The 25,032-nt window shown below is 39.5% G+C and overlaps 1 protein-coding gene across 2 annotated transcripts in view; it reads right to left on the bottom strand.

The window, feature by feature from the left end:
• The window catches only part of LOC126259709 (sodium/hydrogen exchanger 2-like), a 1,006,529-nt gene that overhangs the window by 58,034 nt on the left and 923,463 nt on the right, over window positions 1–25,032 (bottom strand). For both annotated transcript variants that reach the window (XM_049956680.1, XM_049956681.1), the window contains 4 exons: window positions 24,751–24,846; window positions 22,728–22,849; window positions 18,517–18,719; window positions 11,648–11,737 (listed from right to left, as the gene is read on the bottom strand). In XM_049956680.1, the coding sequence (XP_049812637.1) occupies window positions 11,648–11,737; window positions 18,517–18,719; window positions 22,728–22,849; window positions 24,751–24,846 (511 nt within the window). The remainder of the gene's footprint in view (window positions 1–11,647; window positions 11,738–18,516; window positions 18,720–22,727; window positions 22,850–24,750; window positions 24,847–25,032) is intronic.

Consider the following 25,032-nt stretch of genomic DNA (forward strand, 5'->3'; position numbering starts at 1 on the left):
GGGACAAAGACAATAGCAGTGGGACAGCGAGACAGTGGAAGTGGAAGAAAGGAGACAGTTGTAAGGGAGAGAAAGGGATTAAGATAGTGATAATGGGAGAGGCAGGAGTTAGTGCCAACAGGAGAAAAAGAAAAGTGGGTGAGAGACATATCTAGACATTGGCAGTGAGAGGGAGATGCTGTATATGAAGACTTGACTACAAAGATTAATAGGGTAAAAGAATTTAGAATGATCTGTGTTAAAAGAGCATGAATATATTTGCTGTCTAAAATTACTGGTGAGGAGGGTGGAATGAGGATTAAGGCCGCTGGCTCCCCACTTCTCTGTCAGTCTTTCAAAGAGCAGCATATTTGCCTTTTTTCTGCTTCGAGAGGAACATTTCCCAACTGGTTATTTTTACTTCTAGTATGAGGGTTGCGAAATCCACAAAATACAGTTGGTGAGTAAATATATTTGCTCCTGTGTGTAAGAATGCCGAGGTCCCTGAAGGGGTTTCTGCAAGATAAATTCAGGTTATTGCCTTACTGCACACTTCAGTAAAATGAATACTTTTTTAATCTTAGTTGCATTGCCCCAGAAGATTGTACCATAGGATAGTATCATGTGCAAGTATAAAATGTAATCTAGTAATTTGGTCTGGAGGCTGAGACACAGAGAGACATATCTAAGCAAGAAGAATTGAGAATCTGGGTTAATTTATCCATGTCTAGGTGTCCCTATGTTATCCAACAGGACGCCTAGGAATTTCACACAAGTAGTTTCATTTAGTGAATGTTCATCTTCCCCTACTCTTTTCACCTGTAAATAATTTGAATTTGTTTTTAACTACATGGTATGAATTATAGTAAGTGTACTTGCACCAACCAGAGTCAATACAGAAACAGAATACCTGGTGTAACATTACTGTCAACCACTGTGGCGCCACTACCCAGAGAGCACTGTGATCAGGAGCACTCTCTGACAGGACCGAACCAGAATCCAGTATGTAAACTTTCCTGTGGCTGGTCTGAGTCACTTGTGGTGTGATTTGTGAAGTGCTACTGGTTGAGTGCTACTGGTTGAACCAAAGTGTGACTATTGTGGAATCTGATTGTCACAGGTCAAATTTTGATATGGCATGGACTGGACTTTGCTTTCAAATATGAACTTAAATTATGTTGCACTGATTTCAAAAAGGGGCATTCTGTACATATCTCTTGCTGTTAATAAACTGGGGCAAGATCCTGTTAGTTCAAGCATAACTCAACTTTACTAAAGTAGAGACAACTTGAGACCCATGACAGTACAAATCCAACTTTGAACATTTTTGTCAACCTTGGAGGACAGGCAACAACTACTAACACAAACCTCACCTGTTTATCAGGAGCTAATGGGAACTATATTACAACAGTGAAAGCATTAGCAGCTGTAGTAGAAACATCTCCCATGTCATGTGTGTTTACACCTTTTGTATTGTTTAAATAACAACATGACGAGTGGGATGCTCACCACCAAAGACTGCATTTATATTTTTCAGCTTGTACAATTTCTGGTACAGAAAAATGAAAGGCCATGTTCTTGTCTGAAAACTACAAACTTTATAATACACTCCTGGAAATGGAAAAAAGAACACATTGACACCGGTGTGTCAGACCCACCATACTTGCTCCGGACACTGCGAGAGGGCTGTACAAGCAATGATCACACGCACGGCACAGCGGACACACCAGGAACCGCGGTGTTGGCCGTCGAATGGCGCTAGCTGCGCAGCATTTGTTCACCGCCACCGTCAGTGTCAGCCAGTTTGCCGTGGCATACGGAGCTCCATCGCAGTCTTTAACACTGGTAGCATGCCGCGACAGCGTGGACGTGAACCGTATGTGCAGTTGACGGACTTTGAGCGAGGGCGTATAGTGGGCATGCGGGAGGCCGGGTGGACGTACCGCCGAATTGCTCAACACGTGGGGTGTGAGGTCTCCACAGTACATCGATGTTGTCGCCAGTGGTCGGCGGAAGGTGCACGTGCCCGTCGACCTGGGACCGGACCGCAGCGACGCACGGATGCACGCCAAGACCGTAGGATCCTACGCAGTGCCGTAGGGGACCGCACCGCCACTTCCCAGCAAATTTGGGACACTGTTGCTCCTGGGGTATCGGCGAGGACCATTCGCAACCGTCTCCATGAAGCTGGGCTACGGTCCCACACACCGTTAGGCCGTCTTCCGCTCACGCCCCAACATCGTGCAGCCCGCCTCCAGTGGTGTCGCGACAGGCGTGAATGGAGGGACGAATGGAGACGTGTCGTCTTCAGCGATGAGAGTCGCTTCTGCCTTGGTGCCAATGATGGTCGTATGCGTGTTTGGCACCGTGCAGGTGAGCGCCACAATCAGGACTGCATACGACCGAGGCACACAGGGCCAACACCCGGCATCATGGTGTGGGGAGCGATCTCCTACACTGGCCGTACACCACTGGTGATCGTCGAGGGGACACTGAAGAGTGCACGGTACATCCAAACCGTCATCGAACCCAGCGTTCTACCGTTCCTAGACCGGCAAGGGAACTTGCTGTTCCAACAGGACAATGCACGTCCGCATGTATCCCGTGCCACCCAACGTGCTCTAGAAGGTGTAAGTCAACTACCCTGGCCAGCAAGATCTCCGGATCTGTCCCCCATTGAGCATGTTTGGGACTGGATGAAGCGTCGTCTCACGCGGTCTGCACGTCCAGCACGAACGCTGGTCCAACTGAGGCGCCAGGTGGAAATGGCATGGCAAGCCGGTCCACAGGACTACATCCAGCATCTCTACGATCGTCTCCATGGGAGAATAGCAGCCTGCATTGCTGCGAAAGGTGGATATACACTGTACTAGTGCCGACATTGTGCATGCTCTGTTGCCTGTGTCTATGTGCCTGTGGTTCTGTCAGTGTGATCATGTGATGTATCTGACCCCAGGAATGTGTCAATAAAGTTTCCCCTTCCTGGGACAATGAATTCACGGTGTTCTTATTTCAATTTCCAGGAGTGTATAATATACAAAAATTGGAGTTTTAATGAATCCAGTGTAATCAGAGTTGTTAAGAATATTTTATGTATTACAAAAACATTTTCAGTGAAGAAAAGTATTATTGCAGCCAGGGTAGACTTTTGGCTGCCAAAAAAGATCCCCAACCAATAATAAGCATACTGGGCCACCAACCTAATGGGTGTCTTTGCCACAGCTAAGAGGGAAGTCCAGTTCATCATACTGAAGTTAAGTAGAATTAAAGATTGAGTTAGGGCTCAGCAGATGCAACTGCAGTGTCCATACAGTCAAGTCACAGGGTGTGGTAAGGGGACCGTTGCATAGGTTATTTGTCAAGATTTGTGAAGCAAGTGCCTGAGACAGTAAGGGAATGGAAAAGGTGACAGAATTAATGAAACAATATTGTTAGATGATAAAGATAAATAAGGTCCTTAGGCAATAAAGGGATGAGGCAGAGAGCAGGAGCTGTGAGGTGGAAAGGTTGATAGCTTGTGGTGGGATAGACACTGTGACATAAGAAGCCAGTGAAAGACTTAGAATGTAGTTCTGTATCTTGTAGGGAATGGCTTCCTATCCCCTCCACTCAGACCCTCTTCGATAATAGAAGAATAATGCACAACAGTAGCCAGTAAGGCAGTGTGAAGCCTCTGACACTTCCTAATGTCATAGGCTGGTGGGGTCAAAGGAGAAGGCAAACAAAGTGCTATGATCAGGGTCCAGAAAGAGTCAGTCATCAAAGATATATGCAGGCAGAGTTTCATGGAGAGAGTACAGTTTAGAAATAAGAAACAGTTGTGAACAAAGGCAGCCAGAGTGCTAGAGTTGCTGGGGATGAATTAGATACCTGCAAGACTCTGCTGATCTTAAATTCCATACAAGAATTTCAGTAAGCAGATAGAACAATGATAAACAGTCAGTGTCTCTGTGTAAGGTCTTGGCTTTAGTGTACAGACACATCAGCTATGAAAGTAACTCTGGAATATCAGATTCACAATAATTGTATCTTTTGAATTGCTTATTCTCCTCGTAATTCCCCAATGCTATAAAAAAAAACCAGCTCAGGAAATTTATGACAGACAATCAAGTCTCTCTCTCACATCCATCAACTAGTTGAATTCCCTTTAACGTGAACCCCTCTGGTCAGTCCCTTGCAAGATCCAAGCTCGAGACACAAATATTAGTAAATTTGGTGCCAGGTGTGGGGACTTGTAGGTCATGTGATTAAGAATTGATAGGTTTTACTAAGTGACTGTAGCACCTACAAGAGGTTGTGACTTGCAACTGTCTGAAATGACAGAGGATAGAACAGGAACAGCAGCCAGTATTTGAAACAGAAGGCACCACTCCATGGAGGCAGCAGAGATGTTGAGACATGACATGGGGATTAGTAGTTTTAAATGTCTGTGTGGGTATAATTGTGCAGACTTTCCAATCAGTGATGGCACAGTGAGTATTACCTCCAACTCAGGAGTGTGTAACCACACACTGAGGAAATCAATGCTAATGCTAATAGGTGAGGCTTATAAAACTGTTCATGCAGCTCAGTGTTTGTGTATGATAAGAAGATGTCATGGCAGTCAACTCTTTGGCAGCAGTCATGCAGGATGTCATACCAATTCCACCTGAGCCCCCAGTTGTCCCATGGTCCGGATTATCTTGTAAACACCCATGGCTATGGGCCACCATGTCAGCAGCAGCGCCATTAGCTGGCTGCACATTGTTTCCTTCACCAAGCATGCAGCATGTACTCCCATCAGTGTACAACATGTAATAGGCACAAAAAAGAGGCACTTGCAAGAGGTATGTTGTAGAAATTCCAATGCAAAATGTAGCAGTTCTGATGCACATATGTCGCAACCTATGGGAGTGTACCCAGTGAGTGACAGTGATAAATCTATCGAAGGGTAGATTCCACAGAACACAGTTTAGCTAAAATACTTAAATATGCTGATTGCCAACCACCTTGTGAGGTTACTCTCAGACACAGGTGCTTCTGTGCCCTTGCTACACCACTTTTTCAGGCAGCTGGGATAAATTTTTGCAACCACATCATCAGGTGACCTTGCAAGGAATACTTACAGTTTACTCACAAAAAAGTCAGTCACTGAGTAAATTTTCTTGTGGTAGCTGATCAAAAGGTGGACAATGTATTTGGGACAGACTCCTTCCATGTATTTTGGATTTATGATTCATGAAATAGAACATATCATGCAATCTGAAGAGCCTTGCACCACTTTAAAGGCTCTCTGTGATAGATATGCTCAATCCTTCTCACCTGTACTGGAAAAGACAACTGATTTTGAAGCTCATGTCTTTCTTTGATAGCTACCCCTGTTTTTTTTTTTCAAAGCTCACCCCATACCCCCAAAACAGAGCTGGATTCATTTACGCATGAAGATGTGTTAACACCTATTCCCCATAGTGAATCAGCCACTCCCTTGGCAACAGTAGGAGAACCCATTGGCACCTTGAGACTTTGTGGTGATTTCAAAGTAACAGTTAATGTACAGGCTGAAATGGAAACTTAACCCTTACCATCTGCGGATGAACTCTCTGCAATTTTTTTTAGACCACAGAACTTAATTCAGTAAAACTAATCTTGCATAAGCATATCTTGTAATTCACTTGGATGCAGCATCAAAGACTTATCTCATGCTAAGTTTGCCATATGGCCTTTACCATTATAATTGTTTACCTTTTGGCATTTCTGCAGTCCCTACCATATTTCAGATTTTTATGAATCACATATTATCAGGTGTGTCACATACCATGACAACATTTAGATCACAGGTGTGACTCCATCATCACAATTTCAAGTTTTGTTCTAGAGCATGACGGAAAAAGAGTCAAATACAGTGTTCACAAGTGTTCCTTCATGCGACCATCACTGACATATTTGGGGTTCAAACCTTCAGCACACTGACTTGCATTAATGAAGGACTATGTCTCAGCCATCATCTGTAAGGAAATGATGGTTAACACCATATTATTTGTCCTCTATGGTCTTCTAATGCCTTATAGGGCCCCCAGATTGAAAACCACAGTGCAACAGAGTGGCTTCAAAAGCACCCATCACTGCACCCTCTTGGACATTGCAATGGAACTGCTCAACACACCTCTTTTTTCCATGAAGTACTGAAGAAGTCAATACAATACAATTTAAAAGTGAGTATATTTAAATTCAGTATTATAATGATACTGCTTTCCATAGTTATTCAAAAAGTTAAAACTGATAAAAAATGCTTTTGTTTATGAAATATTAATTGACTGTATTTCTTGGTTAAGAAATGTCAGTTGTATCAAGAATCTATTTGTTGGTCAGCTAGGAATAGCATGTAATATGGAGTCTGTCTGTGTTGGTTGGTCTGTGGCGAAAGAATGTTAAATCTGCAAACTATGTTGTAAAGCTACAGTGTATGTTACCTACTGTCAAATCTAGTTTGATGTGTTCATTAAAAAGCTGATGTGAAGAAAGTAATCTGCATCATAATATTATTTCAACATATGTATTTCCAAGTAACCATCCAACTATGTCTCACATGAAGGAGAATCTACCATCTAGACAAACATCCAAACAAACAAAAATTTTAATGAGCACAAAGTTAAGTAGAAGTAATAAACTTTGATTATTCCACTTGCACTTGCTCATCCTAATAGGTTTTTATTATGCAAATGCATACAAAGTCAGTAGTTTGTGGAGTTTCCTAATATCTTTATGACTACAGTTACTGTAGTCAACAGAGCAAGGGCTGGGTTAGAACTTGGTCTTTCAATGTCTGGGATAGAAACAAACATAGATATGTTCTGAAATGATATGTATGTTGCAAGGCATCAAGGAAAAAAGGAAAACTGTTAACTGAAATAAAAAGGAAGTTTTCCAAACAAAGAATTATAATTATTACAGACAATAAACACACTGGCCTAACCAACAAAATCAGTGCAGCACTTAAGTTAAGTAGTGATTACTATTCTCTTTTGTTTCTCTTGTTTGTGTGTAGAACAAAAGACAAAAAATTAAGGCAAAATCCAGAGGTGAGGAATGCTCAAAGGTTATGGAATCAAAATTATGACAAAGTGTTTAAAGCAACAGAAAAATCACTTGAGCAATCTACACTACACCTTCACAAAAAATCTCAAATTTTGGACAAGACATAAAAACAACAGTTACAGAAATTTGGGAAATTACAAATAGAACTGTAATTGTAGCACCAACAGCCATAACTATAGAATACAGCAATAATGTTGAAGGTGATTTAGTAAATTTGTAAGCTGTGAATAACAATTTTGAAAGTCTCCTTGGGTTTGCTGCCAGACACTAAAACCAACTTGATGTGATATTTCAGTGATCCAACTATTCACCATCTTCAGGAGAATGCTGCTGCTACTGAGTCCTGCTGAAAACTGATACCAAGGCTGCAGATCATCGCCGGCCGCTGGTGGCCGAGCGGTTCTGGCGCTACAGTCTGGAACCGCGCGACCGCTACGGTCGCAGGTTCGAATCCTGCCTCGGGCATGGATGTTTGTGTTGTCCTTAGGTTAGTTAGGTTTAAGTAGTTCTAAGTTCTAGGGGACTTATGACCTCAGCAGTTGAGTCCCATAGTGCTCAGAACCATTTGAACCATTTGCAGATCATCTTCCTATATAGGTGTTCATACCATACATGGCACATGTGCCACCCATCATAGTTGCTGCCCTCCAAGAGAGGGCAGGTGGCACCACCTTTAATAGAACATAGCAGCAACAATATATCACACTCAAAGACTATTTTCACACTTGGACTAGCTACATAGAAGAATGTTTTGTTTTAATACAGGCTAATAGAGAGTTCCACACCCTGCTAAGAGAAAATCCAGTGTCTCTATTAATCAAGTTGTCTGCCAAACTAATTTCAATTATGTCTTTATAAACACTGTCCCAGAAACTGAAAGTGTTGGCAACTATCACTGTCTTGTCAAATTTCATTCTGTGTCCCTCGTTTAAGCGATGTTCTGCTACAACCAGTTTTTCCGGCTGTTGTAACCTTGTATGATGGCGATGTGCTATGCACCTGTCCTGAACTGTGTGAATCAAATGGCTGATGTAAGCCTTCCCACACTGTCTTGGGCATTTATATATGCCAGGCTTTGTAAACCCCAAATCATCTTTCACAGAGACAAGTAGTGCCCTAATCTTAGAAGGTGGGCAGAACACACTCTTAATGTTAAAACTACTGAAAATTATTCCAGTCTTAAATGATATGCCCCCAGCATAAGGGAGGAAGGCCACAGATCAGTGCTCCTTTTGTTCACTTCCAGGGACAGTCCAGACACCATAGCCCAATGAATCTGCTTCTCAGAGTATCCATTTTCCTTAAAAACAACCATCAAACTTGCAAGTTCTTGTGTTAAACTGTCCTTGTCAGAAATGGCCTTTACGCTGTGTACCAGAGTCCTAAGGATGCCAATGCATGGGTATGGTGGATGGCAACTGTTGGCCTGCAGATACCTATCGGTGTGTGTTGGCTTTCGATGAACACTATGTCCCAGACTACCATTTTGTTTTTTGTAAACCATGACATCCAAAAATGGAAGCACCCCATCACATTCAACATCCACGGTAAATTTAATTCTGGGATGAAGACAGTAGAAGTGGTCCAAAAATCAATTGAGAGTATCATGTGCATGAGGCCAGATGATAAAGACATCATCTAGTACCTCCAGAAGCATGTTGGTTGCAAGGTTGAAGTTCTCAGTGCTGTATCCTCAAAGTCCTCCATAAATAAATTGGTGACTATGGATCATAAAGGACTACCCATACCCACTCCATCATTCTGTTTGAAAATGTTGCCATTAGATGAAAAACACATGGATGTCATACACATGATGACAAAACTTCACCAACTCTTCATCTAGTTTTTCACTAATCATACTCAAGGACTCTTCCAGTGGGACTGTGTAAATAGATATACCACATCAAAACTCACTAGCAAATCTGAAGAATCCAGCCTCAAAGGTTTTAACTGTTGCATAAAATCCATTGAATTGGAGATATAGTATTCACACTTGCCAATATATGGGCTCAGAACAGATGTTAATTTCTTCACTAGGTTATGAGTAGATTCCTGAGACTCAGCAGCAGCAGCATTTGCCTGAAGATGGTGAACAGTCAGATCACTGAATTATTGAATCAAGATGGTTTTAGGATCCAGCAGCAAACATAAAGAGACTTTCATGATTTATTATGCCAGGAAAGACTGTGAAGTCACATGAGAATGACAATATTATGGAAGATATTCATCTTTTGAATAAAGTAGACAGTTTTTACAAAAATCCCATAGATGATTCCATTACTGAGACAAACTGTTTTGCTGTTGTGGAAAACAAACTTTCAGCATTAGATGCAGGATGTCTTGTAGAACATAAATTTAGTTTCTGTGAAACATTAAAGCTTGATTGGCAGGAGTACCTAAATGTATTTTGGCTTGCAAAAAACATTTGAAGGATAAACTTTCACCATTATTTAAAACAACAGTAAGCTAATATTGAAATGGAATATTCAATTTATTGTTTTTGGTGGGCAACATTGCAGAAGAATCTTTCTTTTTGTTTTTCGTCAAGTACTATAGAAAAACTGTTGTGGCAAGTAGCAGGCATAGGTCCTTTGCAGCGGTATATAAAAACCCAAGTGCTTGTAGCCAAGCATACGTAGTAACTACAAAAAGAAGCATTAACACTCCCCTCAAGGAACATAAGAGCAATTGCTGCCTGGGCAAGATGGATAAATCAGCAGCAGCAGATCGTGCACTAGGGCCAGGGAGCCATAAAATTCATTTTTCTAACACTGTGGTTTTAGCAAGATCTAATGTTAGGATGTACAGAGAGGCCATAGAAATTCAAAACCACAAAAAGAATTTAAACAAAAATGAAGAAGAATTGAAATTAAACATGTTGTAGGTCCTAGTACTAAATAAAAGAAACAGCACCAACTCTACCCCTCTGCAAGCTCCATAGTATACGTCAGCATGACCCTGCAGTCTTAGGGAGTGGTCTTATGGTCTCACAGACTGGCTGTTGCACAGGTAAACATAAACAGTTCAATATTATGAGAAGGAAAGTTACTACTCATGATATAGCAGAGATGCTGAGTCGCAGACAGGCACAACAAAAAGACCTTCACTATGAAAGCTTTTGGATTTTGGCCTTTGTCAACAATAGACACACACACACACACACACACACACACACACACACACACACACACACACAACTCGCACCCATGACTGAAGTCTCAGGCCTAAGACAGCAATCACGTGTGCGAGCTGTGTTTGCTTGAGGGTGTGTGTATGTGTACATTTGTCAATTGTTTTGAAGGCCAGTGGCTGAATACTTTAATTATGAAAGTCTTTTTGTTGTGCTTATTTGTGACTCAGCATCTCTGCTGTATGGTGAGTAGCAACTTTCCTTCTAATAATATTTTTACATTCCATCCTGGATTTTCCATTGTTTCAGAAACAGTTCAGCTTCCTGAGCTTATTTTGAGTCAGTAACCGATTTCTTAGTTGGCGAAGCCTCTGATGAAGTCTCCAGCAGTGGAATACAAAACATTAGGCAGAGAATTATGCCTTGGACTGCAACTGTATGTCCATAAATCAGATATCAGGAATACAGCAGATACCTGCCACGAGAGCCTACATTATATGATTACAAACGAGTTTATAACTATGATCAGCAATTGTTTGCCTGATGAATTACACAATGACATAGTAATTTATTGGAAGAGAATGAGTCTTTTTTCAAAATCCTCTGTTGCCTACATTGCAAAATTTATATGAACTTCTTAGAAGAGAAAGAAAAAATAATAATCTTACCATCTTACTGGGTTTACTGCACTGAGATATTCTACATGAGCACATTTTCTTCGCCACATGTCTGCAGAGTCCATTGTGCACACAGCCTTCAGGTCTTTTGATATTTGATTACAAATGTTATATGAATACAACATACAAAAATATTAAACAATGGACGATCCAGGATGGAATGTAACATTACCAGAGAAGGAAAGTTGTTACTCACCATATAGTGGGTATGCTAGAGTCGCGATAGGCACAACAAAAAGATTCACACAAGTATAGCTTTTGGCCATTAAGGCCTCTGTCAGCAGTAGACACACACACACACACACACACACACACACACACACACACACACACACACACACACAACTTGCACACACGTCTGCAGTCTCAGAGAACTGAAACTACACCAGCTCTCTGAGACTGCAGATGTGTGTGCAAGTTGCATTTGTGTGTGTGTGTGTGTGTGTGTGTGTGTGTGTGTGTGTCTACTACTGACAGAAGCCATAATGGCCGAAAGCTATAATTGTGTGAATCTTTTTGTTGTGCCTATCGTGACTCAGAATCTCTGCTATATGGTGAGTAGCAACTTTCCTTCTCTGGTATTGATACAAAAATATTATTTTGACAAGTACAAGGAAACAACATACAGCACCAAAAGTGATGGGAGAATCAATATCCAACATCAGTGAAGCTGAATTATTTATTAGTAGCTGCTGTGCATATTTGCAACCTAGACTATGCCACTTCATGGAAAAATTCTACCTTATATGTAATTTTTATATTTTTATAAGTTTCATTCTGTACTTACTGTATTATTAAGCTCCTCATTAAGAGATGATTGACCCATTTTTGAAAGTTTAATGTGAAGTAATTTCACCAGTGGCTTTATTGTGCTGCCCTGAAAAAAATAAATAAAAAAATAAAATAAACGCTACAACAGCTTCTGAAATAAAAACCTAGCATGTACTGCACCCATGAGACTTTTAACAGAACCCTATAACTTTAATCTCTATTATGTGTTGTTGAAAACTACACTTTTGCCATGCAATTGGAAGCCAGTGTATAGTGTAAACTGCCCTGAAAAACATACTCCAGTGTAAGAAATCACACCCTAAGTTGTTATAAAATTACCGAGTCTTTGTTTCAAAGTTTCCACTTTGCTCCAACCCAGATATCAATGGCCTTACAGGAACAATTCATTTGACAGAAGGCTTTGCAATAACAACATGCACAAAACCAGTTATTCCAACCTCCTCTGCCAGCCACAGGAATGAACCAAGTATGACCTTATACCCCAGACAAAAGGCAGTTTTATTTTACAGAATGCCAAAAGCCACAAGCATCTGTACCCCACATCCTCAGTAGCTGCTGAGGCATCCTCATCAGTACTTGGAATGTGTCATCTAGATACAGATACTGAGTGTACACTTCCATCATGCTCTAAGGGTTATCAGTTATCTACAGACCATTCTCTTTTCATAATTTCTGAAGCCTTATAATTGTTGTTGTTAGCTGTCCAGCAGATGAGGTGTTACACTGGATTAAAACAAGTTTCAGATTCCACTGCATATTCTTTGGCAGTGGGGGTGGATGTAAAACTCAGAGATCTTCCTTGACACTGTTTCCATTGTGAAGATCATCTAGTCCTGCCATGGACACACCGTTTACAGACAAATTGGCTTTTTCTCAAAAAGAAGCAGTTTCTGTGGGTACCATTAGTGCTTGGGATACCTCAAGTATATTTTTCAGGGTAATTCACCCTACACAGCCATTTGCAGCACCCCCTAGCTGCATGACAACAGTCAAGATAGTTTTCAACAGTGCAGAAATATGAGGCAGCTCATTATGCACCTAGAAATGCGATCTGCAATGGAACTACCTCCCAAGACATTGGTGGATTTATACACTAAATTTGTAGTAAATAAAGAAATTCACACAGAAACACAGGGTGATGAGATTAAAGTCTGTGCATAGTAGTAAATAAAATGAAATTCCACCACTCTGTATGTAGAAATATCCATTGGATAATGAACATGTTAAAAGAGCCAGCTTTGGTCACTTAAACTTTAGTTCCATAAGAGTCTCTTTGGCAAATGACTGACAAACTGCTTTTACTGGTATACAAAATGTGATAGAAAGTGTATTACAAATCACATAAGTATCTACTAAAATCAGCTAACATTATTAACAGATGCCAGATATTTGGTCCAGAATTTGTAAAATGTTGATTTAATTTGAATTACTTCTTTAAAACAATATTATGAAAAGGATAGATTGCTACTCTCGGTAAAGATGTGTAATAGTCTTTTCATTGTGCATGTCTGCAACTCACAGTGTCATCTTTATAGTGAGTAGCAATCTATCCTTTTCATAATATTGTTGGTCTTCCACCCTGGACTTTTATTGTTTTTCTTCTTTACAACATTTACAAGTTTCAAAAATTACAATTTCATACATTTCTTGGTCTGTTTACCTTTTCTGGTTTCTAGTACATCTTCTGTTCTCAAATAGATAGTTTGTTATTTGTTAATGTACATTCAGATTTGTTCTCAGAATTTTTCATCCTCTAGTGGAAAGTAGCACAGGTCTCACCAATATTCAAGAAATGAAATAGGAGTAACCCATTGAATTATAGACCCATATCACTGACCTCAATTTGCAGTAGGATGTTGGAGCATATACTGGACTCAAACATTATGAATCACCTTGAAGAAAATGACTTATTGATACATAACCAACACGGATTGAGAAAATATTTTTCTTGTGCAACACAGCTAGCTCATTATTCTCATGAAGTAATAAATGCTGTCAACAAGGGATCTCAGATCGATTCCATATTCCTAGATTTCCAAAAGGCTTTCGATACCATTCCTCACAAGCAACTATTAATCAAATTCTATATCTAAAAACAAAGTTGATGTGACTTACCATACGAAAGCGCTGGCAGGTCGATAGACACACAAACATACACACAAAATTCAAGCTTTCGCAACAAACTGTTGCCTCATCAGGAAAGAGGGAAGGAGAGGGAAAGACAAAAGGATGTGGGTTTTAAGGGAGAGGGTAAGGAGTCATTCCAATCCTGGGAGCGGGAAGACTTACCTTAGGGGGAAAAAAGGACGGGTATACACTCGCACACACACACATATCCATCCTTGTGTGTCTATCGACCTGCCAGCGCTTTCGTTTGGTAAGTCACATCATCTTTGTTTTTAGATATATTTTTCCCACGTGAAATGTTTCACTCTATTACATTAATATTATTACTCAAATTGCATACATATGGAGTATCGTCTCAGTTGTGTGACTGGATTCGTGATTTCCTCTCAGAGAGGTCACAGTTCATAGTGATAGATGGTAAATCATCAAGTAGAACAGAAGTGATATCTGGCATTCCACAATGTAGTCTCATAGGCTCTCTGCTGTTCCTGATTTACATAAATGATCTCGGTCATAATCTGAGCAGCCCCTCTAAATTGTTTGCAGATGACGCTGTAATTTACTGTTTAGTAAAATCGTCAGACGATCAATTCCAGTTACAAAATTATCTAGAGAGAATTTCTCTATAGTGTGAAAAGTGGCAATTGGCACTAAACAAAGAAAAATGCAAAGTCATCCACATAGGTACTAAAACAAATCCAATAACTTTTGGGTATACGATAAATCACACAAATCTAAGGGCTGTCTATTCAACTAATTACCTAGAAATTACAATTACAAGCAGCTTAATTTGGAAAGACCACATAGATAATATTGTGGGGAAGGCAAAACAAAGACTGCGCTTTGTTGGCAGAACACTTAGAAGATGCAACAAACCCGCTAAAGAGACAGCCTACATTACACTTGTCCGTCCTCTGCTGGAATATTGCTGCACGGTATGGGATCCTTACTAGGAGGATTGACGGAGGACATCGAAAAAGTGCAAAGAAGGGCAGCTCATTTCGTGTTATCACACAATAGGGGTGAGAGTGTCACTGATATGATATGTGAGTTGGGTTGGCAGTCACTAAAACAAAGGCGGTTATCTTTGTGGCAAGATCTATTTATGAAATTTCAATCACCAACTTTCTCTTCCGAATGCAAAAATATTTTGTTGACACCCACCTACATAGGGAGAAATGATCATCATAATAAAATAAGAGAAATCAGAGCTTGAATGGAAAGATTTATGTGTTCCTTTTCCCATGGACCATTCAAGAGTGGAATGGTAGAGTAGTAGTATGAAAATGGTTCGATAAACCCTCAGCCAGGCACTTAAGTGTGAACTGCAGAGTAACCGTGTAGATGTAGATGTAAATGTTTTCCATCTTTCATTTTTGTCCTTTCTTTGCATAATTCATGCATAAACACAAGTGTGATACATATGATAATCTTTTCCCGAACCAGTTCATGAACTTCAGTCTGAATGCATATTATCTTTCGATATATATGGATGTTGCTTATATCTCATATTAACAATGTAGGAAAAGATAGGTTGCTTCTTCCCAGGCAGAGCCTTCATCAGTAAAAGAGAAACGGAGAAATACATACCATTCATACACACATGACTGTCAACTCTGGCAGCTCAGACCAGAATGCAACTATCATGTGGGATGGCAGTAGCAATCTGGAGATGGCGAAGAAGGGAAGGGATATGCTGATTATCTCAACAAACCTTCATAGACAGGCACTAACCCCTAGACCTAGTTCAAAGACTGATCTCCTGTGCCATTTCCTCTCACACCCCCAATCCTCACACCACCCCTAAGAACCAGCCTCAAAGGAGTGTCCCATTCGTCACTTCATTACCAACTACCAATTGTCAGAGGTATTAGAATGATTTCTGCTTATAATTTTCAGCTCTATCATTTCAGGCCCAGAGTCCCTCACCTCAGACCATACTCCATCATCTCTGAAAGTTTGTAATATCATCACGAAATCTCTCTGTAAACTGGTTTTATATAAGGGTAGCAAACTTGAGGACAATACTACAGAAAGAGAAGAGGAGGTAGATGAAGAAGAGATGGATGAAATGAGTGTACCTTTCCATTGTACAAAACAGGTTTTGGACTAAATTTGTGACCCACACATTCTGGACCTAAAATGACTCTTCATATGGTAACAGACAGATGCCACTGGCTGGGAGTAAAATGTGATTGTCATTTGTGGGCTAAAACCTGGTTACCTTCTCAGTCAGTGAAAGTCATTGTCCATATTCATTAGCCTCTCAGTTCCTTTTGAGAAGTGATGTGCCATATTTCTCAAGTATCCTCTGGGCAATGATTCAAATATATTCTTAAGGCTACTGACAGGTCTACCTGCTGATTGAAATGGACATTTCTCCTGAGACAGTTGCACTAAATGGATTTTAAGGTTTGGGTGCCAAACAGATGTAACAGTGGATCAAGATCAATAGTTCAGGTCATTTTAGTTCATTGAACTAGCTACTTTATGGGAGTTCACTCATCATTGTTCCATCAGCTACCATCCAACAAACAACAGCATGGTGGAATGCTGTCCAAGACACTCAGGTCAGTGTTAATATTTCACAAGTCTTCCTGGTTGATTGCCTTGCAACTGGTATTATTTACTATGTGGACTGCATTCAAAACTGACCTCTGTGCTTCAGCAGCAGAAATGTTGTACGATGAAACATTGAGATTTCCATTAAACTTTTTTCCCCAAGCAACAAGAAGGCCACACTGAAGAACCTCACTCAGTCACGCTACAAATGAGGAACTGTATTTCAAATTACCAAACTTCAACAGTGCCTGGCTATGTAAAGCCACTCTTTAGGCATAAAGACCTTGCTCAATATACCCATACCATGCTACACATGGATCTCATTTAAGTACCTTTACAACCACATTAAACCAATCCCTTTCCAGTCTTGGAAAGATGCTCACACAATGATGATCTTAATGAAAGTCAAATGAAGTAGGATTTTCATTGAATGGGTAATACCAGCATACCTCCTCCCCACAGACGACACTGTACAATGGCAGCCTTCAGCCAGACATGTCCTCTTGTAGACCTTCCCTGCTGATCAGGTCTCCACTCTGCCAGCCCCACTGGCCACTCTGCAGTCATTACCAATGGAATCAGCTGCCACAGATGCTCACATGTCACCAGGGAATTTCTCCTCTCAATGAGTGCACTCACTCAATGATACCAGTGCTGGTTCACACGAGAGCTAGCAGAACAATTCAACACAAGTTTCTCTTTATCCCAGAAGCTCCATTCTATGGACAGGGGGGAGTCACTATGTGGTGATGAAAACAGTTGAACATGTAATTGGAAATGTGGACTACATTTGTGCCTGTGTGATGACAGTCTAATGGTATCTTTGGTTATGTTTAATGACTTCATTTGAGTTATCTCTCTGATTTTCTCCTGAGTTTTTGTTCCTTGATTTTTGCATTTACTGTGGTAATAAAATGTGCAGGACTTACAATATCTTTACCCAATTGTCAATTATAGTACCCACAACATAATTACAAAAAGTTACTAAAGAAAAATAATAAAATTTCAGTACAGCTTAATTGTTGGGTATTGTCTAAAAGTTGTACAATACATAATAGAAATGAGAAAACCATAAACATTGTAGGAAAGTTCTTGTAGAACATTAATTCTTTAGGATTAAAGGAGACCATTCACCAAAACTGAAAGCCTTGAATTGTTGATAGGTGCACAGAAAAGAATGAAAACTGCGATCTTTTAATGTTATTCTTTGACAAACTAGAGTAAAATACAATACACACACAGGCACGTGCTCATATGCATGCATGAATACACATGCCTGTGATCCTATGTCATATGCCTAGACTGACAGTGCCACTGCTATTTCTTGGCAGATGAACTGGTTGTGGTGGGATTGGTGTCAGGTGACGTAGGTAGAGGGAGAGGAAGACGGGAGGCAAGGAGAGGAACTGGAGTTAGGTGGCTAGTGGGTTGGATGGAGGTGACCAGTTTGCTGTCCAGGAATGTGGGAGGGAGAGGTGGCAGATATATGGACTGGCACTACACAGATGGGAATCACCCTTACAACACGTCCTCCACTCTCAAAATCATTGTGACCTCAATCTCAGGTGACCCAGTGTCCCTGCACCTTTCACCCAACAATTTGCCCTTTGTCTGTCCAGTCACCCCCTTCAAATTCATGTCCCCACATAGCCTTCAGCATGTGTCTCTTCCCACCAGCTGTTGCAATTGTGGCAGCCACTCCCAGTCCTTCCACCTGCCTACTACCTCCCTCTTCCTCAACCCACCCCACCCGACACTACTCCCACCACAACCAGACCACCTGCTGAAAAGTAGTATTACCACTGTCACCATGTAGGGGCATAGTCATGTATATGCATGTATGTGTGTGTGTGTGTGTGTGTGTGTTTTATTTTATTATACCTTGTCAAAAGGTAACTTTGATAGCTATCAGTTTTCTTTCTTTTGTGTATGCTTATCAACAACTCACCATTTCTAGTTTTCAGTGAATGTCCTCGTATAATCCTGAAGTATTTAAAATCATAAACATTTTACATTAATTTTCATTATGCTATAGTTAATTATTGCAGCATGCAGTGAAACAATAAACTCAGAAGTGTTTATCCTACAGCAGAAGGTAAAGAGTGTAAAAACTGCAAAACCATGAACTTATCAAATATATAATTGATATTGACTTGAATTTAATTTACAACTCACTTGTATAAAAACTGTGAAGAGTATAACAACAAGGGTGGTAGTCACAAATACTTGACGAGGAGCAATCACATCCTTATCAAGCATCTCTGCCAGAGAAAAAGCCACAGCACCTCGGAGTCCACCATATCCCATAATAAACTGCTCATGTGCATTAATTTTATTCACTCGCAAAGGATTTGCTGTAGCTGTTAATAAAAACACCCCTGTGGAGCAGTAAATGTATTCATTTCATTTATGTTGTTACAGTGGAATCTATCTTCATAAAATTTAACATTTTGTTACATCAAAATACTCTGAAATTCTTCAATATATTTCATTATATATAATAATAAATACTAAACATAACTTTTGTTTAAATTTATACAAGAATGGCAGTCCAAAAACGGAAACTCTTTTCCTTAGTTGCAACTTTGATTGCAAATTGCACACTCTTGTGTCTGCTGGATGAAAGAGACCATGCTACTGGTTGCCATTGGTAACCAACGGTCTATGTTAACTGTTGCTTCATGTGTGCAATATGACACATTATTATTACATGTCGTGTTTGTCCCATGGAGTTGAAGATTGTTATCACATTAGTAAGTTGGTACAAATTGAAATGGTAATAATCAAATTCATAATAATGTACTAAGACAATTTCCTTCAGCAGACACTGGAGAGGGAAAAATATTGTTTTCCACATTTGTTCCTGTAACAAGAAATTATTTTGCATATGGGTATGGAATATAATCATTTTCTATCAGACATCCTTCATATATGCTAGCAGTCTATTGAGGCGGTTGACTGACCTTATCTCAGATATGTCAGTGGACTATATGTCAAGTGAAAATACCAGCCGGGGGGGCCATTGTGCCAGTTTTTCTTTGAAGAAGACTTGTACATGCCGTGCAACATATGGTCATGCATTAGCCTACTGAAATGTGGCAAGTAAAATGCCTGCGTCAGGGACTATGCCTTGGGCTATAAAACCTCCCTAAAATAGCAGTTGCTGTTCAGACTGTCCTCGATACATAGGAGACAAAATCACATGTTATAGCCAATGGTGCCATAATCCATCATACTTGGCATTTGTCCATTACACTGCTCAACAATGCAGTCTGCCTGACTGTGTTCACCACAGTAAAGTCTAGCACATATGTTGCAATCACTGTAGGACAAGATGGAGGGGACTTACCCAAAAACACTACATTTCGTCATTCACCATGCCAGTCTAAAACATTACTGGTTTTTGGTAAATAGAAGCTGATGCAATTAGATGCTTGCCAACAGTCCATCCCTCAGTAAATGGTGTCAAACATTAATGCCAACATGTCGATACCTGTTGCAAAGCTGCAATGTTGGGTCTTTGGATGAAGCTGCTCTGTTAGTTACTGCCACATGGATGAAATGTCAATCATCCTGCACTGTGATCACATTGTGTTATCCAGCACATGCTCATTTCTGTCTGTGACCCTCTTCTATCAACCAATTCCACATAGGAATCACTGTCATAACAGCATGGCCTGTGTTAACTTCAATATCAAGGTATGACAAACCTATTTTCCAGAGACTAATCATTCTGCTCCATTCAGATTCACTCACATGCTGATATTGTGCCCTTTGACACTGACAAAGCATACTATCACTAGCTTGCATGTTTCCACTTAGTTTGAGCTGCATGAGTGTTATTTTGATTGACTGGAGGTTGATGCCCTATTGGAGGGAGGGGTAAGGTGGAGTGGAGGGGTGTTAAGGTCACCCTTGGAGGCAGTCAGGCATTGTCAGGTCGGTTTGGCAGCTTGCTGTTGTTTGGTGCAGCATAGCTTGTGTGTGTCCTGGTGCAGGGTATTATTGCTGGGGGTGTTGATACATTGTAAATGTTGCAATACTGTAAAAATCGTATCCACCAATATTAAATTCTGTCCACTGATTTGCGTTCAGGTGAGATGACTGTTATCTGCACTTGGGGTTGTAGTTTGATGATGTACAGAGTCCAAAGTGTGTGATCTGATCTGACATTAATGTTCACAGGCGAATGTAGCTGGCACCAAAGTTGTGAAGGTGTCCTGGTTCCCAGATGTTCTTTGTAGAATTTTTTTAATTGCTACTCCAGCATCTGTGAAAGGTGCTGGAATAGTGCTGATTTCACAGAGTTATATTTGTTGTTATTTGTGGTTGCCACAATGATGTCACTGATAATGTCTGCATTTTTGCGTAGGTGTCACAGTAATGTGACAAATTTTTCACTGTTGTCAGAAATCTTGCGGGTGGTAAATATACAGTCAGTGATCATGAATTGCGTCATTGTTTGGTCTGGACAGAATGGTTGTAAGTCAAGGTTGAACTAAGGTATAAGGGCATGCTACTGGTGTGTGGGTGTGTTAGTGGCCATGTCAGTGATGAGTAATGCAATTTCCCAATGTGGCATGGCTGTAACTCCATTGGGGATGTCCATAAATTATCCAACCAGATGGATCATATAGTGTAGTATGAAAAGGTTGACTGGATCTGTAAACAGCACAAAGGACTTGATAAATTTGGAGAACATAGTAATTTGCATTTGCAGCAGTCTGTTGGACTTTGTTTACATTCGTGAACAAAGGTACTCAATAGGTCGTCCATGGGTACCCATTGTTTGGTAGCGTAGGTAGCATTTTCAAGACCAGTGGCACTAAACTGAAACATGTTATTTGCTTGTTTCACAAGCGGCCATCGCAGAACATGTTGACATGAAGCATGGAATGGACTTTATGAAAGTCACTGTCTTGTCATACCATTTCCAGAACATTATAGTTGCAAGATGACTCCATTGTCAACAGACAGTAGCCAGTTCACAGAAAGCTTAAGGGTTTGAATTTGTTGCCTCTGGTCATTGCAGGTCATCAATGTGGATTTTACCCCAGGAAAGGATAAACCCAATTACTAACAGTGGCATGGTTATGGATAAAATGCACTTTATTGTTTACAATGGTACAACCTGCTATGCATCAACATAGATGTGAAGCTCAAAATACACTAACCTCCTTCAAGATATTCCACTCACAGCTGCTGCCATGCTGGTGAGAAAATCTGATCTTCTCTGTTGGCGCTACCACTGGCAAATCTCCCACAGAATATTTGTGTTTAGATATATGGCCATGTTGTACCTTGGAACAGTTTACCACATTTGGAAAACCTTACTTTTTTGGAGTTTTTTTTTTTTTTTTTTTTTTTTTTTTTTTTTTTTTTTTTTTTTTTTTTTTTTTTTTTTTTTTTACATTTCAGGAATAGACTGCAGCAAACATAAAGTGAATGCCATCAGTTCAAAGTGGAAGATGATAATATATTAAGCTTCTATTACAGGGGTCATTAGTGCCAAAAGTCTGAAAAGTGTTCCAAACTGCGATGCTCTCTCCTACCATACTATGATTCTAAATTTTGATTTTAGCTGGAGGATATATTTAAATAATTTTCAAGTAACACTTATAACAATGCATCTTTTCAAACTTTTGAAGGAGGATGATGTGAAGAGCCTACATTGTTCTTCACATTTATAGAAAAATTCAGAATTTTTCGAGTGTGCAAATTGGAGGAAATTTACAGTGTTTCAGCCAATATCTTCAAATCCACTTCTTATACATGATCAGTATTGGATTGGAATCCATATCCAAACCTTTCACAGACAGTGCAGCACATGATTTGAATATTTAATTTGATCTTACTTCTCTCCAAACTTTTCAAGATCTATATATAATACTGTATGCTGCAGACTTATGTGTTGACTGATTTTCAAGATAAATAAGAATCAATAAATAGAATATGTTGGACACATGAACTGACTGGTCAGGACTGACAAACTTGTTAGCTTCTTGTAGTGATGGACAGGAATGACTTCAATAGAAGACATGATATCTGCCACAAAATTTGCAGGAGGAATAGAGGACATAAGTGTCACATCAACCCAGACTTATTTCTCAGGTCATTGCAATGTATGAAAACCAAATGGTTCATAAGTAAACTAGGGTAGCCTGAACTATTTAATATCATTAATTGGTGCAGTAGGTTTATGTTTAAAGTTGCTAGTTTTTTAATTATCATTGTATTGACATGAAATTTTACCAGTTATTATTACTCTGTACCTGTTTTTTTTGTTATTGGAAATGATATTTACAGTTTTGTTAAAAAAAAAAAAACATAATTGTTCAGCATAAGAGTTAAAAATTATTATCCATAAGCATTTTTTTAAAACTTACCAAGAAACCTGCAAACTAAACATAACACAAGTGTCCACATAACAAAGCCTGTATGCCATATATGTCGATCACTCACTAGTACCATTCCTAAGAAAAGAAAAATAACAGCATCACTTGTGGAACTGAAACAAAGAAAAAAAATTACATTGATATCCAGTGATGTGTCACGTTGGAAAACAATTAATAGTGTCACTTTTTAATTTAAATATAAATACTTCTGAAACTTGCTGGTAGATTAAAACTGTGTACCGAACCGAGACTCGAACTCAGGACCTTCCAGGAAGTTTCATATCAGCGCACACTCTGCTGCAGAGTGAAAATCTCATTCTATAAATACTTCTGATAGCACATCAATTTTCCTCTTTTCTGCTCCATTTACAAATGTGCTGCATGAAGAGTAATATTCAGTAAGCATCTGCTAAGGCTCAAATTTCTCCAACTCTTAGAATTTTACAGTAAAGCTCTCCATGATGTGTGAAGCTTCTTTTGTAGTATCTGACACTGAAGGTTAATGATCATCTCCTGGCCACTCTCATACTTACGTTTCTCTGGATCATCTCTTTCTCCTCTATTAATCCTACCTGGTAAGGGTTGCAGACTGAAGAGCAATAATCAAGAACTGGTTGAATGGGAGTTTTGAGTAAACTACATTTCCTTAGGACTCTTCCAATGAATCTCAGTATGGCATCCATTTTTGCTATGACTAAGTCTATGTGATTGTTCCATTTTAGGTCACTCAGGATCAATACTCGCAGGCATTTTATAGTTGTTACAGTTTTCAGGGAATTATCACCAGTAGTGTAATCAAACAATAATAGGTCTTCTCACGTTTTTCTGTACAGCAAGTTAAAGTGAGCAACTTCAAAGAGCTTCTGACATTATGCACCAGTTTACTGTAATGGTCCAATAATATTTCTTTGGGTGCCTTCAAAATTACTTCCACATTTGTTAATATCACTCTCATTCTTGGACTTCTGAATTAAGCAAGTCCTTCTCAGAAGATGAATGACAGTGTTTGCAACCTTTGTTTTTGTTGTGATACACTATGAAGTATTTAAAAAAATAAATAGTCTCATTAGCCTTGCTACGACTGTTTCTTCCATGAGCTGTTTTTGTCATGGAATAGTTTGATTTAACTATAATATTACAAACATATTAGAAAACAATGGAAACTCCAGGTAGGAACATCAACAATGTAGAAAAAGATAGATTGCTGCTTACTGTAAAGATCACACATTAAGTTGTAGACAGGCACAATTAAAAAAACACTTACACCTAACTTTTGGCCACAGCCTTCCTCAGAAAAAGAAATGCACCATTCATCCACACAAGCAAGCACGCCTCACACACACACACACACACACACACACACACACACACAGAATGCAATTTAGCCTGAGCTGTCAGAGTTTCTGGTCATGTGTGCATGAGGTGTGCTTGGTTGTGTTAGTGTTTCTCTTTCTTTTTCTGACACAGGCTGTGGTAGAAAGCTTATGTGTAAGTGTCTTTTAAGTGTGCCTGTCTGCTAATTAATGTGTCATCTTTATGGTAAGTAGCAATCTATCTTTTTCTACATTGTTAACGTGTTAGATACATAGTTATTTCAACAGAAATTTCTTTCTCTTCTTCACTTCTTGGAGAAGGCTGCACAGCATATTCCAGAAGTTCATGGTGATTCAAGGCAGATAATCTTACTGCATTCTGTATAAATGGCTACTTGGAAATACATTACTCCGAAATTAAACAACAGTGGAAAGAGCTTTTACCACTTCTTTCTGCTTCCCTCAACTGTCTACACTCTACCTTTTTCATATAAGACAACCACTCATGTCAGAATTTGATAACCCATCCTACTCCTACATGCTTAATTTGTTGTTTGGGTACCTATCAATTGCTCAATGTTTTCTCTACATGGTGAGTAATCGTCTTTAGTCATTCTATTGTTTATTGAAATTACATTCACTCAGTTTCTATCTTAAGCTATGCAAATAAGTTTAATGTAACACAAATGATGATAATTTACCTCAACATCCTTGTAAAATATTTAACTGTTGTGTATGATTTCCGTGAAATATTCTTGAGAGCATAGTGAGCCTGCACAAGACCACAGAAAGTAATACTGTAACAAACAATAATTTACTGACAATCAGTGATTTAAAATCATTACATGGCACATGTTTCAGTGACTTTATAAATGATTTCTAACCAAAGGAATAATTTGTGGAAGGAGGGGAAAATAAGTATTTTTTATATACCATGTAATAACGTGCCCACATTGAAATCAACACTAAAAAAACTGTTACAC

This window comes from Schistocerca nitens, chromosome 5 (assembly GCF_023898315.1).
Source record: "Schistocerca nitens isolate TAMUIC-IGC-003100 chromosome 5, iqSchNite1.1, whole genome shotgun sequence".
In the NCBI taxonomy this organism is placed as follows: Eukaryota; Metazoa; Arthropoda; class Insecta; order Orthoptera; family Acrididae; genus Schistocerca; species Schistocerca nitens.